Source organism: Tachypleus tridentatus, chromosome 1 (genome assembly GCF_004210375.1).
Source record: "Tachypleus tridentatus isolate NWPU-2018 chromosome 1, ASM421037v1, whole genome shotgun sequence".
NCBI classification, from domain to species: domain Eukaryota; kingdom Metazoa; phylum Arthropoda; class Merostomata; order Xiphosura; family Limulidae; genus Tachypleus; species Tachypleus tridentatus.
In genome coordinates this window covers 85294396-85309294 of record NC_134825.1, presented here as the reverse complement: position 1 = coordinate 85309294, position 14899 = coordinate 85294396, and the positions used below count along the sequence as shown (strand labels likewise).

The window sequence follows — 14899 nt, the reverse complement described above, 5'->3', positions numbered from 1 at the left end:
GGCCAAAGAAGAAGATGGACCTAAGGAAACATCCGAACCTGGAACCAAGGGAAGTTGATCCATGGATCTGCTGGAAGGAATGGTAGGAACAGAGATTGGTGTTGACTCATCAACTTTCTTAAAAATGGAGGAAAATACTTTTCATGTGCTTTGAAAATGATTCTTTTGGAGACATGGAAAGATATATCTGCACTCCCACTGTAGCAGTGGATCAGAGTGCAGTAGCATACGTCTGAGATGGAGTGGTGGACAGTAACTTTCGAGCCTCGGGGTAAGAAATGTTGTGAACTGTTTTCAAACGCTGTACCTCTTTTTCTTCCACCCACCTAGGGCATGAATGAAAGTAATATGGATGAGAACCACTACAATTAATAGAATGAGGGTCTATTTCACACTCGTAGACATCGTAGTCCTTGCAAGTGCATGGAGAAGACGTCAAAAAACCAAGACATGATGTTTTTGAGTGAGCAAACCACTGACATTGAAAACATTTGAGAGGACTCAGAACATATGGCCGTACTTTGCAATTCAGATAACCTGCTTTGAAGGTGGCAGGTGGACATGGTGATGTAAACGTCAGAATTATGATATTGATCAACATCTTTGTGAGTGGAGATACGCTTCACTGCAGAAGCTCCTTGGGTGGAGAAACCAGTGAGGATTTCTGACTCAGGAATTTTCTTCAAATTCCTCTAAAAATAACTCCTCATGATTAATTCCAAGTAACATGGGAGTAACCTCAATGAGTATATCTCCAGTGGCCTTCGAATGCAAGAGGAGTTCACTGTGTTTAGGAGTGGGTGTTTCCAAAACGTAGCTTTTTGATTGACTTAGGAGAGTCACCAATCTTCTCTAGCCTATTCTGAACTAAAAAGGAGGATATTTGCCCTAAAGATTTGTCTGATAAAGAATTTAATGTCAGAAAATGTTATACACGTACTGAAGAAGTTGAAGATTGCTATTCAGAATCTTCAAGATATGGTTGTTTACGAATGGTCTATTTTTTATTATGTTATTTAGATTTTGATTAGAGGAATCCACAATAAATAAAGAATGTTTCGGTGTCTACTGACTACACCCACCATGGATACCGACAAGGGGACGTACTACGATGCCAGAAAAGTAACACTGTAGCAATGCCATGGTTTCGTGAGCACTGTACCTAAACACCAGAATCAGATACAATGTTCGCAACACCCGTTGAGAACGTCCAAGTGGACTAACCGATTGACTCTGGAGAGGCCACCCCAAGGCCAGTCGTCTACAACAATTCAAGACCAAAGTGGTATGTTAGTGTTGGACTCCTCTACCACCAGGTTCCTCTCCTCCCCTTCATGGGTCGCCACGCACGGCAAACACATGGATGGATGTTTAGATCGCAGAGGAGGTAAATTGAAAGAACAGAAAGTTCTTTGAGATTTTCCCTTGTCATTTACAGGAATCCATATTGAGGGAATAGGTATCTAAACCTGGTTTCTAGAGGTGTGAGTCCACAGACATACCGCTTTGCCACTGGGAGCATGAACTGTTAAAGAATGTATTCCATACTTTCACAAGTTTAGTGTGTGTTTACAATGATTAATGGTTATTTAGAAAATGAACGCATACAGAAAGTCAACTATTTATTATTATATTACAGATAATAAATTTTAGCATAATTAAAACTAGAGTTTGACGAGTTGTAGAAATACTGTAATGGTATATTTGTTAAAATTCTGCAGTTATAATTGTGATTAAGTAAGTCAAAGTGTGCCTTTATAAAACATGTGTAAATTGTTTTTTTACAAATTAGTAAGAGTATTATTGTATGATAAACGTTTTAGTGGTGATATAAAATACTATATAAAATCAAAGTTTCAATTATTACATTATATCGACCCCTTTTAGGGCGATTTAAGCCTGAAGACATGTATTGTTAGCATGGTAAAAATTTATATAATTGTTATCATGTTACGTTAAATAATATATCATGTGATTGAAAATTATTTGGAGATTAAAAGAGTAGGTTTTAATAAAGATATTATTATTTTAAGAGATATAAGTGATGAGGAAATTTAATGTATTTCTTTTAGAACTCCTACTTTGTAAAACATGAGATAAAGCAACACGTGTAAATTATTTTGTTACAAATTAGTAAATCTGTTATTGCATAATAAACGTTTTATTGACGATGTAAATTGTTGCATAAGTTTTAATTATTGTATGATATTGCCCATTTTAGAACAATTTAAACTTATAGTCATTAATTTGGTTTGTTTTGAATTTCGCGCAAAACTACTCAAGGACTACCTGCGCTAGCCGTCCCTAATTTAGCAGTGTAAGACCAGAGGGAAAGCAACTGTTCATCATCACCCACCGCCAACTCTAGGCCTACTCTTTTACAAACCAATAATGGGATGAACATCACATTAAAACGCCCTCACGACTTAAAGGGGGAACATGTTTGGTGTGATGGGAATTCGAACCTGTAACCCTCGAATTATGAGTCAAGTGTCTTAACCACCTGGCCATGCCGAGCCCCTATAGTTATATTTCGTATGTGTCAAACTGAGTAAAATACAGTCCTTTTAGGGTAAGAAATGTAATAATTTATTGCTGAAAATATTTGATCACTTGATTAAGTTTTAATTATTGTGTTGTCTTTGTAGGTCTAATTTATGATAAAAGTAAATGTTCTTTTCGAATTAATTGATAATGAATTAATGTTAAGCGTACTTTTTCAGTACGTTTTGATTATGAATGATATAATTGATATATTATAAAATATTTAATTAATTAGTGCTAAGCGTCTATTTTAGGGTGAATTAATTAAGAAGTAATTAGTGTTAAACGACCTTTTCAGGAAGAATATTTAATTATTGACATGATGAGAAATGTATTCTATGAGTCATACAGCCTAGTAACGTGTCCTTAACACTCCTACGAAAAGTGGGGCCTAATAGGCCCCAGAGCAACTTGAAAGGTTATTAATATTAGGCTAATAAATTTGTATTTAAATGAAATTGACACTTTTATTATGACAAATTTATTAGCCTAATATTAATAACCTTTCAAGTTGCTCTGGGGCCTATTAGGCCCCACTTTTCGTAGGAGTGTTAATAACGTTCTATGGTGGGAATTGATGGAACTATGACCTTGTCATTTTTTACGAAACCCCCCTCTCTCACTCCCCAACTTCAGTCTTCATGCGTCATGTCGGCTCGTCACTTCCGCCTGTGAAATACGGGCTTAGTACTTACGTAATCAGACTGCCGAAACATACAAAGTGTAATTATTTTGTCTTTACGTCAAACGACAAACCGATGCCATATGCTATTAATAACACCATCCATTCGTGCCCTATCGTTTATCGCTAATAATAATGAATAAAGTGTGGTTTAAGATAAATAAATAATACAGTTTTAAAATCCTTAGTCTGATTTGTTTTAATATAAATGAAATTAATTAATTATTATACTTAACTTTCTTAATTCTGTAACTGTTGTTTTCAATTATTTGTCTATCGTATTCAAGTTGGCAAGAAGAGCTCTGGTGCTATCGAAAGACCTCATCGGTACTGGATACAGCAGATATAGCCTGGTTGATATAATATTGTATGTTCTTTGTTTTCACTCAGAATGTATTATTAACAATGTTAATCTCATTTAAAATTATATTTTGTCAAGTAGCAAGTACCCTATTAAATAGACTCGGCTCAAGCTATTTATCAGTCACAACCCCTACAATTTTACATTCAATTATGCAACAAAATCGTAACACTACAATTCAAGTTTTCTTTATGTTCATTTATTTACTTGTGCCTAAGAAAAATGATGCAGTGGTGCATACATATTACGAGTTTGGTTGAAATTGCTGTGAGTCCAGTGAGTCTTATTTGTGTTATGATCGATTTCAGATAAATTTAAAACAATACGAGTCGAGAAAAGCTTCTTTATTCACTAGAAATAGTATTGGACAAAATAAGCAGAATTCTCAGTGCGATAAATGTGTCTGGAAACGATACATGTATTCCAATATACTTTCTAGAGTAAGTTTAGTTACTCTGTAGGAGGGCCTGTAAATTGTCACGCAGTCTGTTTTACTGACACCAGATTTACTCGCCTCTGGTAGGTCAATTTAAAACGTTACACATTACTTAAGCAAGGTCCTAGAGCTCATCTTGACAAGCAACCAATACAGTTCACAAGACTGGACAGAAAGCTGTGTTGTTATTGTTGCTGAGCTGGACGTGGCCTAGTCGGTAGTGTGCTTGGACTATGGCTCCGCGTTCCGCACTTGAAGAATGTATTTGTTTGTCTGTTAGGAATTTCGCGCAAAGCTACACAAGGGTTATCTGCGCTAGCCGTCCCTAATTTAGCAGTGTAAGGCTAGAGGGAAGGCAGCTAGTCATTACCACCCACCGCTAACTCTTGAGCTACTCTTTTACCAACGAATAGGGGAATTGAATGTCACATTATAACGCTCTCACGGGTGAAAGGGCGATTATGTTTGGTGTGACAGGGATTTGAACCCGCGACTCTTAGATTACGAGTTTCTTAACCACCTGGCCATTCCAGGCCCCTTTAAGGCTGTAAATATGTTATAACACGTACAGGAAACGTCTGTATGTCGTTTGACGTAAAGACGAAAAATAACTCATTACAACTCATATGTATCAGGAGGCTGATTACTGGTCGGTCAAGATTTGGCGGGAGGTGTTGTTGAGTAGCTGGCTGCCTTTTTTCTGGTCTATCTATTTAAAATCAGGAACAACCATGCGCGGATAGTCTTTTGCGTAGTTGAAATAAACAGTTTCAATACTTGTGTTAAAAAAAATGATTCTTACGTTTTCAGTTTTAAGATAGATTCCAACATGATTATCGCGTGAAAGTTTACGTCATCATTTTTTTTTAACTTTGGCAATTCTGCTGTAAACTAGCATTGGAACATTTAAACATAACTACTGCTCAATGAACACATGAACTAAACGACCAGGTTAAGGCCACCTTGGTTTCAGGAATAGCTTGCTCTACTTTTGAAGTACTGACCTAAAAGAAGGAAGCCACGTGCTCTGTCCAGCTCTTCGATTCCAATGATTGAATTGACTGTTGCATTTACAACACATTCACAGAAGGAATTGTGGAGCGTGTTTTGTGGTATCCGATATGCTTAGCACGAGATTACGCCCGGCTCGAATTTGCTGTTCTTGAGAAAAAAATTCAGTGATTTTTGTTTTATATACAAGTTTCCTCAGATCTATTAATGTATGCATAAAATGTTTTTATCCATCCTATAGTTTGGCAAATTAATTATTCAGTACAATTATTTTTATTTCGTAACCTCTCTATTTTAAGACGTATAAGAAGTTTCCTACTTGGCCTATCAGTTATAACGTTATGCCAGCTGTTTTAGTAACTTTTTTACTCCGTCTCTAAAGCTGTATCTCATTAGAACTGCTAAGTAAATTTTATAGATTTCGAATTTGGAACTTTGATACTAAAACTTACAGTTACAAAAGTTTCCTTGGTGTTTGGTGTGTAAAACGAAAGATGAGGAATGTAACTTCTCTATGACATCATATTATAACTTCAGATGAAAATTTTCAGTTCCAATAGTTTCTTTTGATGGGTAAAGCAAAAGATGAGGAGTAATAGGTATACGGAACATCATGTAGTACCTTGAGATCAAAGATCTTTTGATGAGTAAAGCAAAACATGAAGAACAGCACTTTTATGTTACATCATGTATATAACATCATATATATATATATATACGTTCAGATCAAACATTGCAGTTAGGTAGGTTTCTCTTCTCGGGTAAAGCGAAACACGAATCACCGCACTTTTATGAAATATTATATTTAATTAGCTTTCTAGGGTTTTTCCTTTTAATAGTTAGCACGTTTTATTGACTAGTAACTGATATTGAACTAGACAATCAGTCCATCAGGAAGCGAGAAGACTTAAAGTGTTAATTAATTAAACTACAGTTAAAAGCCACTTGTTATTTCATATGTTCTTCTCTGTCAACCAAGTAGTGACACCTGTGCGTAAGATGAACATGTTATTCAAAGTAAGCCTAAGTGTTTAGAAGCCACGTGACTTTGGTATATAAGTTACTGGATGAAACGTTACTAAACGTATTTAGGTAGTATATTCACATGTGATTACAAACTGCGAGAAATCGAATATGAAAATTCAGTTTATTTACAAATTCTTGTACATGTCACAGCTGAATTACACAGAATTAATAGACCACTAAAGAGACTCATAGATAAATACAACATGCAACATTTTGACTACACAAATAAACTTGTACGTTACCCTTCATATAAGGTGTCAATAATCAAACTAAATGTGATTTTGGAAATAAAATCAACACCAAAAAAGACGTTACATTTAGTCTTGTAATTATTACTAATGATCTTTCGCTGTATCATATCACCATATAGAACTTGTTGTGTTCATTTATGTTTTCTATAAAATTCTTCGAAAGTCTCTCGCTTACTCGTTTAATTTTGTCATTGTGCCATAATTTACTTAGCTTTTAAATTTATATCTGTTAAGTATCCTCACTTGATAAAATTTAGTGTCCAGTTTGCTACATTAAAAATCAAGTATCTTTTATTCCGTGTGTTATTGTAACTATATTACAATTATACGTCCTCTATCAAATTCTTATTTAAATTGTCCCTTGGTAGATCAACGGCACGACTGAGGGGTTATAAAGTTATCAGTTGGGGTTCTTTCTCTGTGGTAGGCAATAGTACGTATAGCCCATTGTGCAGTTTGTGCCTAATAAAAAAAATCTTACTTAAATTAAGCAAAAGAGTAAAATCCCTGTCAAAAAACATCAAGAATAAATCAACATGAATCAGTAATACAAATTATGTAAGTAAGAGCGAAAAATAAGGTGACAAGATGACAACTGACTACCAGAGATCATATTATGAGTGAGATCAAACAACTTGGAATATTGGTAATCTTTATGAATCATAACAACAGAGCCACATTACGGCCAAAAACATTCTCACTGAGATTAAATGTAAAGTTAACTTTTACAGTTATGCTCTTAAAGGTATATTTAATTATAACAGTTAGGCCATACAAGCTGCACCTGCTGTAATAAAATGTGCTTAATTAGAAGCACCAAGAAAAATAACAGTAAAATGGAGAATTTAACAAATATATCTCAATATTTTCTATACTAAATTATACTGTGCTGATGTTTCACTTACTTATTTACTAATAGGAAGTTTTCATAAACTACAGTAAGGGCAAAAACGATATGAAATGATAACTATCTAAAATGGCTTGAATCTGAACAGCGTATCAGTTAATATATCTGACCAAAATGTATTTTTGTAGGCTACGATTAAAAAAAAATTCATTCCTCAGGATTTATTTTCTTTTGCTAGAAGAAGTTTGATGTCACTTGGTGAAGGCAAGGCTTAAAGTCTGCAATTTTCTTGAAAGCTTGAGAAATTATTTGAAAGATATTAAAAGTAAGACTATAATTTATCATCTATTAAGTGAGTTTGTTACAGTAGTAAATTGATCACAGAACTGCCGAGGTCGTTACCCAGTTTTCTGTTATTTACATTTGGGAATATTGAGTTTGTGTTTCAATGTAGAACTGAGATATGAGAAAGTTCCATGGACTCTAGAGAAAAATCAGCAAGTAAGGTTGAAATGTTATGTCAGTAGTGTGAACTCAGGTCTACCAGCGGATGTCAGTTCCGCTAGTTTGTAGAATTTGAAATTCAAGAAATAAAAAGACTTTTGTTATCATGCAGTGGACTGGACTTTGCATTGCTATTATTTCTTTCAGCGATAAAAAAGTCATAAGAATTTGCGTTACAAAAGAAACCACAACGACGGTATTTTCGTTCGTGCAACACAACAGCAGTTCGAGGATAGATGTTTCAAGAGATATATTGAAACATTAGTTTTAATTTTTACAGCTTCTATGGCGAGAAAAATTATAAAGATTTACGCTCTTGTCAAAGCTCTTAAACTTTACATTTTGTTTGAAAGATGGCTTTTGGTACCTAATCTATATAACTATTAGTCTCTTCCTACATTGCCATTAGTGAAATAAATTACTATTCTATTACTTGTTGGGTATACTCTTTATTCAGTACCATCTCATATTCTTTGTTTCCTGTAATTACTACTTGATCTTATATAAAATCATTTATGGCTTTTATCAAGTATATTTTATCCCAAGCGCTTCAAATACCTTACTGGGTATTTGTAGTGTTCGTATTATCTATTGCTATCCTATACAATTTACAATGCGTATCGATTACATTAACCTTGAATCTTTCATTTCTTTTACCGAATGTTAGCCATCTACATGATTTGTTGTTTGTATTAGATATTACCATCATATACGCTTCACAACTTGTAGCGGATTTATTCACCATGAACTATTTATAACTGTTATCGGATGTTTGTAATCTTCGTATTACCTATTGTTATCCTCAAAGGCCTCACAGTTTACATCGGGTATATTCAACTTGAATCCTTCATATTTTTTACAGCATATTTGTATTATACATGATTCGTTTTTTGTATTAGATATACACTTCATAACTTGTATCGATTATTATTAATCTTAATTTTTTATATTTCGTTTGGGTATTATTATTCTATACGGATCATACATGACATGAAATGTCATTATCCAATATGATGTATGCAGTGCATTACAAATCTTATATCTTCCATGCTTGATATTGGATATTCTCATCGTTTACTATTCATGCCTGATATCGAATATCCGTATCCTGTTCCTGCTTTGTATAGGATATTTTATCCTGTATGGTTCATGCCTGATATTTCTATCATATGTATATCTTGTTACCACACATTTTGCATTTTTTAACAGAAAATAAATCAATCTTCCGAAGACCTAGGAATGTTTTATTTCAAACGTTAGTTCAACCAGTATACGCCCGTTGCATCCGAAACGTAATATTTTATTATACTGTTGCTGAACGTACATAAGGCTAAAGGAAAACAACCTGTTAACAAGCTCACAAGAATTAACCATTTTAATGCGTGAAAAGAAGCAAGACGTATGTAGCTTACGATTTTATTTCATGTTGTCAATTTAAAACTTGCAATTTTACACGTGTGCTGAAAACATACCGTTTCGGATGCTAGAGATATATATCTAAGGATGGATGACTTTGCACTGGAATGGTCAACATTAAAGTTTCAGATGCAAAATACATCAAGTCTCTTAAACGTATTTATTATTTTGCCCCGTTCTTAAGTATCTGAAACAGAGAAATAGTAATCAAAATAAGAAAATAATGACTTTTGTGCTTTACATTTTCCCTATTTTCATGCACTAAGATGCAATTTATTTAATGTACTAGCAGCTTATATTATTTATTCGTCAACAAACAAATTCATGGGAAGCAAGAATATTAATAAATATAAAAATAATTATGAATAGGTTAATGAAATATTTGTTCTGTCATCCACAAAAATCTGAAAGTAAGCGTTTACACCAAGAAAAATTAAATTCTTACCCCTAGATTCAATGTTGAGTGTAAGCATTCGTGTTTCACCTAAGTGTTTAATATACCCTTTGAATTTGATCTTATATAATAATGATCAAACACCATTAATACCACGTTTTGAGTAACTTCTTAATAATGTCTTACATAAATTACGGGAAAGAGGTCTACCATGTAAGACAAAGATGAATCATTTTCTGCGTCTTTTGCAGAATTTAACACAAATCAATGAAAACAATTCTAAAAGTGTAGTGATTAATTTGATTTTTTTATAAATCATATCAAAGTTATACTGTGATATTTACCAGTTTAAATATGTTTACTTTCATTCATCTTATCAACACATAACGAGAGCCATCCAAGGAGTTAACCTACACCTTTTCCTTCTCCTTCACTCTCGTGATCACTGCCGTCTGTCGGAGGTTCTAGGCCTGTCTGGACTGTTACCTGGACATTTCTGTTAATACTAATTGCAGGGAAGAACAGCCCCTGATGAAGATCAGTGAAGGCGATGGGCCCTTGATGCTCATCATTAACGTAGAAACTTAGCTGATGCAAGTCCAGATTTAAAAGCACTCCAACTACAGATCCAGAGCCTACTCCCCCCTCAGTCCGGTTATTATGATGATCAGAGTGCAAAAACCACGATCTCTGGTGGTCGATGTACATACTCCACCCTTTGTCATCCTTTCCTAAAAATAACAATTATGCATGTGAACAAAAAACAACCAAAATGATGTAGTGTTCCTTAATTAAGACAGGAAAAATTTCCAACTTCATGTGAAACGGCAAAATGGCAGGAATATTATTTGCTGGTATTTTTTTAAGTTTACTAGACTTAATATGTAATTTCCTGTCCGTATATAATTTATTACGAAATCCAATTTTAAAAATTGGTGGAGAAATGTAGAAGAGAAAGAAATGTTAAAAATCTAATTATAATCGTGTATATATGTATGTGTGTGCCTTCATTTTTATATAGTTATATGTATATATTTGATGTTTATATAATTATATATTTGTTTGTTTTGAATTTCGCGCAAAGCTACATGAGAGCTGCCTGCGCTAGCCGCCCCTAATTTAGGAGTGTAAGACTAGAGGGAAGGCAGCTAGTCATCACCACCCACCGATAACTCTTGGGCTACTCTTTTACCAACGAATAGTGAGATTGACCGTAACATTATAACGCCCTCACGGCTGAAATGGCGAACATGTTTAGTGCCACCGGGATTCGAACCCTCGACTCTCGAATTACGATTCAAACGCCTTAACACGCTTGGCCATGCCGGGGCATAATTATATATATATATATCATTGATTTTATATAATTATATACAGACGTTTGATAATTATATAATTATATACAGACGTTTGATAATTTCTGATATTTACAGACGTTTTCATATAAGTAATAACACATTTAGCTTTGTTTTATTTAAGTGAATTTTTATTTATGGTATAACTTTACTCTTATTTAAAAGTTCATTTCATTCGTTTTTCTTCGTTGCTTACAAATTCATCAAATTTGAACAGTTTTATAGCAAATAAACTTAACATCACTTAACAGTTTTTAAGTTCTTTACTATGAATCCACTTTTTATATAAGTTCTAATACTGTAATTAACGCGTGATTTTTTTCTTGACGAAATTACTTATTCTCAAGACATTAAAAGGAAAGCTGTCCTTACTTTTATTTAGATTTTCTATGTAGTGCGTAACCTATTAATGAAGCAACTGCTAGTACACAAGGATAATGACTTGAGATAATTTTTACACAATAATGTTTTAATAGCGTACACTACACCATCAATAGTAACTAGTCATGCCGGTATCGGATATCTCTTATAACCACTGTTCTGTTGAGTTGGGACTGGGTGTGGCTAATTGTTAGCATACCAGATTATAGATCCGAAGGTTCATGGCTAGCATCTCTTCGTCACAGAATCGTGCTTCACACTTTAAGCCCGTCGATGGGTGCGTTATAAGAGTAACGGTCAAATCTCGTTATTTTGAATACTGTAGGCAAAGAGTTGGTGATGGACGCCGTTAACTTGTTGCCCTCAATTCAAAATTAGGAGCGACAGGTGCGGTTAGCTTGTGTGTAGCTTTGCGCGAATACCCGAAAAACAAACAAAACTAACAGGGTGTAGAAGCCACCCTCCCACCGAAATAACTATAACTGTTCTCAAATACATTCGGAAAACTACCTCGTGCAATTTGCTGCCATTCTTGTTTCAGGACCTCAGTTAGATAGAAAAACTGAAAGGTCGTGGTCAAGCTTTTCTAATTAATCTTGCTAAATGATTCCAGATGTGATCAATGGTGTTATAATCTGGAATCTGCACAACTCATTACAAGTTGTTAATCGAGCACGAGTTTCATATTATTTTGCGAGAACACCTTTGTCTGTTCATTAAATATTCTACGAAAGTTGTTGATATCTATTGGTACTTAAACATGTAGATACTTCTAAGGTAGACTTCACTTCTAATACGCGTAATACAGCCGTCAAACTAACACTCCTATCACAAACGTTTAAAATTAATATAAATTGGTCACGGTCAAACTGTTCACCTAGATGTCTCCAGCTCCCGTTGTTCGGTATTGTTTTGATACAAGTGGAAAAAGTGCCTCAACACTTCAACAACAGTACCAAGCATTTTTACAGGGGGAGGGGTTTTACGAATCTTAACTTTTCATACACAAGTACACGCTACATTGGCACAGCATTGAAGCCTCTTCGCATACATCGAATAGAGTAAATTCACTGTGAGTTTGTTGTAAATATAATTTTCACCACATTTGGTCTTCTTTCCTCACACGTGAAAACGTACATTAATGTTCTTCCACAGCACTTTCAACGACTAAACATTTTAAAATAAACTAGTTTTAATCATTCTAAATCAACATCAACCATGAATTAATATAAATTTTTGATCGTGCCTGGTAAAAAAAAAGTGAAATATAACTTCACAGTCCAAATAGTAGGTTAATGTTGAGAACCTTTCTTCTTAGACAGAAGAGACTTTAAAAACATTATAAGTATTTTCATCACACATTTTGAGAAATACATCAATGAATTACATAGGATATTTACTTATAAGACAACCGAGTTTCGGTGTTTTCAACATGTATTTATTCCGCTATTTCACCGAACATAAAAAGTTCGACTTACCCAACATCATATCTTTGGCCACATCAAAAGTAGCGATACCGAAACCAGGATCCGCATTCATATTGTATTTATCGATGACAAATTCCCAGTAATGCACTCCTTGTGAGAAACCAAGGTTACCCAACACCACTCGGTGTTCGTAGGTGTTGCTTGTGACGGTTTGGTTGTCGTTGGACAATATGATGTCAGAATGGGCACTCACTGGATCCATATTAAACCAGGCAACTATACAGAGAAATGAATAATATATCCTTTAATCTCCAATGCCAGGAAGAAGTCTGCACATCAGAACAAGCTAATGGAACCAAAATGGGAACACACTGTACAAAAGCATAACATGACATTGGAGTATCTTAAAATATATTTTCTAAAACTAGAACTCAAATAACTATTGAATATGATAATGCTGTTTACACCATCCAACAGAATATTTAATTAGTTTCGAAAATCGTTTCGGTGAAACAGTTGTTGTTGCATTTAGAATGGCTTATTAAAATCAGACTAGAATAAAAATAGAAACACACGTGAGACACATATTTGTATAAGATTTGCTAATATGCTTCATATCTTTGCACTTAATAAGTAAAAACAGCGAATTAAATATGTATCAGTTCCGATACTGTCTAAGATTTGCCGACCATTAAATTTTATTGTTAAAGGTTTTTAAACACAAGCATTCTGGCCAGCAACGTAACAACAAATTAAATGCATGAGATATTGCAACATAGAAATATCAGATAGCGCGTATAGGAATTAAATATTTTGATGATGATTTTCAAAATAATTAAATTTCTTTTTGCACATATAATAAATGAATCTGATGGGACAGTTAACATAAACATTTTGTTGCAAACAGCAAGGAGTCAAGTTACAGAAAATTGTTAGTCGCCTAGCAACAGGAATCTCCAGCGCATAATTCCCCTTTACTTTTAGTAACACATATAACAAAGCAAGATAATGAATGTAATGTATAATCAAGAATATACAATTAGGAAAAATTATCGTACAACTTATATCATTGCGTGAAAAAGCAGGTTAACGTTTGTATAGCTTTTAAGTATAAACCTATATAATAATAATAATGCAATTAATTAACGAGTTTTAATTTCCTAATATCATAAAAGATAAATAATTTCTATCTAAAACAAAGAATCTGGAGTTATCGTCTGAAATAACAAAATTTGTTCAGTTAATAACACATATGAGTGAAAATTCAATAGGAATATCAAAAGACTACCTAAATATAAGTTTGAGAGAGTAAACACATGTGTTAGCCGCTCCTAATTTAGCACTGAAAGAGAAGGCAGCTATTTATCGTTACCCACCGCCAACATTGGGGTTACTCTTCTGCCAACGAATAGTGAAATTAACTTTCACTGTTAAAAGAGCTGGCATCTTTGGCGGGATGGAGATTGGAACGCTCAGATTGCAACCTGAAGGCTCTGATGATAGCACAAACGGTAAATATTTGATAAGTTATTTCAAATTCTTTGTTATCATACTGAATAAACTTAGGTTGAATTTGTCATTCTTTGGTTAAGGGAAAGAACTAGTACAAGACACACATAAAACGTAGTTAACAACTTACATAGTTAAAAGCGGAAAAATGTAGTTTACAAAAGGATAACCTCGAGCTTCCATACTCTGGTGTCGTTTACATTACTGACACGTAAAAAGAAGATCCCGTTTGGCATAATGCAAACATTGACCGAATAGAAGGATTCCAAGTAAAAGGACTGCTAAAGGCTTTTTAAATAATTTAAATTGATTTTTTAAAATGAGTAAATCCTTACCACTAAGGTCAAAGAGAAGAGATGACTTTAATTAATGAGCTGTCAGGGGAAAAGATTTCTTTCGTTTGCTTTATTGATGTAAAATTAACCTCTTAACTTCTGGGCAAAGCAAAAATAGTTTATGCATAAATTGTTACTTGGTATGCAATTTTCTGTCGACAAATGGATTACAATTGAATGATTATAAGCAGTTAATGTTTTAAACTGTAACTATGAAATATAATCAATTTAAGCAAAGAAGAGACAAAATATTAGAAGTATAGAATATTGGATATAAATAAAATACTGATAGGCACCACCATTTTAGTAATCTTTATAATTAACCAGGTTTACAGTTAAAACTGTTATTAAATCTACACTATCAACTTTTTGAATATAAAAATTAGAACTTTAAGTTTAAAAAAAATTGGCAAATTATTA

At 33.8% G+C, this 14899-nt stretch overlaps 1 protein-coding gene across 4 annotated transcripts in view; it reads right to left on the bottom strand.

Moving 5' to 3' along the window:
• Positions 1-6164: 6164 nt before the first annotated feature.
• LOC143254260 (E3 ubiquitin-protein ligase TRIM9-like) overlaps positions 6165-14899 on the bottom strand; it is a 59137-nt gene continuing 50402 nt past the window's right edge. The window contains exons 7-9 of one of the 4 annotated variants that reach the window (XR_013030118.1): positions 12687-12911; positions 9817-10203; positions 6165-9265 (exon numbers count right to left, since the gene is read on the bottom strand). Coding sequence is in view for 2 of the 4 variants with exons in the window: in XM_076509131.1 (XP_076365246.1) it covers positions 6681-6773; positions 9887-10203; positions 12687-12911 (635 nt within the window). In the remaining 2 variants the exon portion in view is untranslated. The remainder of the gene's footprint in view (positions 9266-9816; positions 10204-12686; positions 12912-14899) is intronic. The other 3 variants (XR_013030119.1, XM_076509142.1, XM_076509131.1) reach the window with 3 other exon arrangements.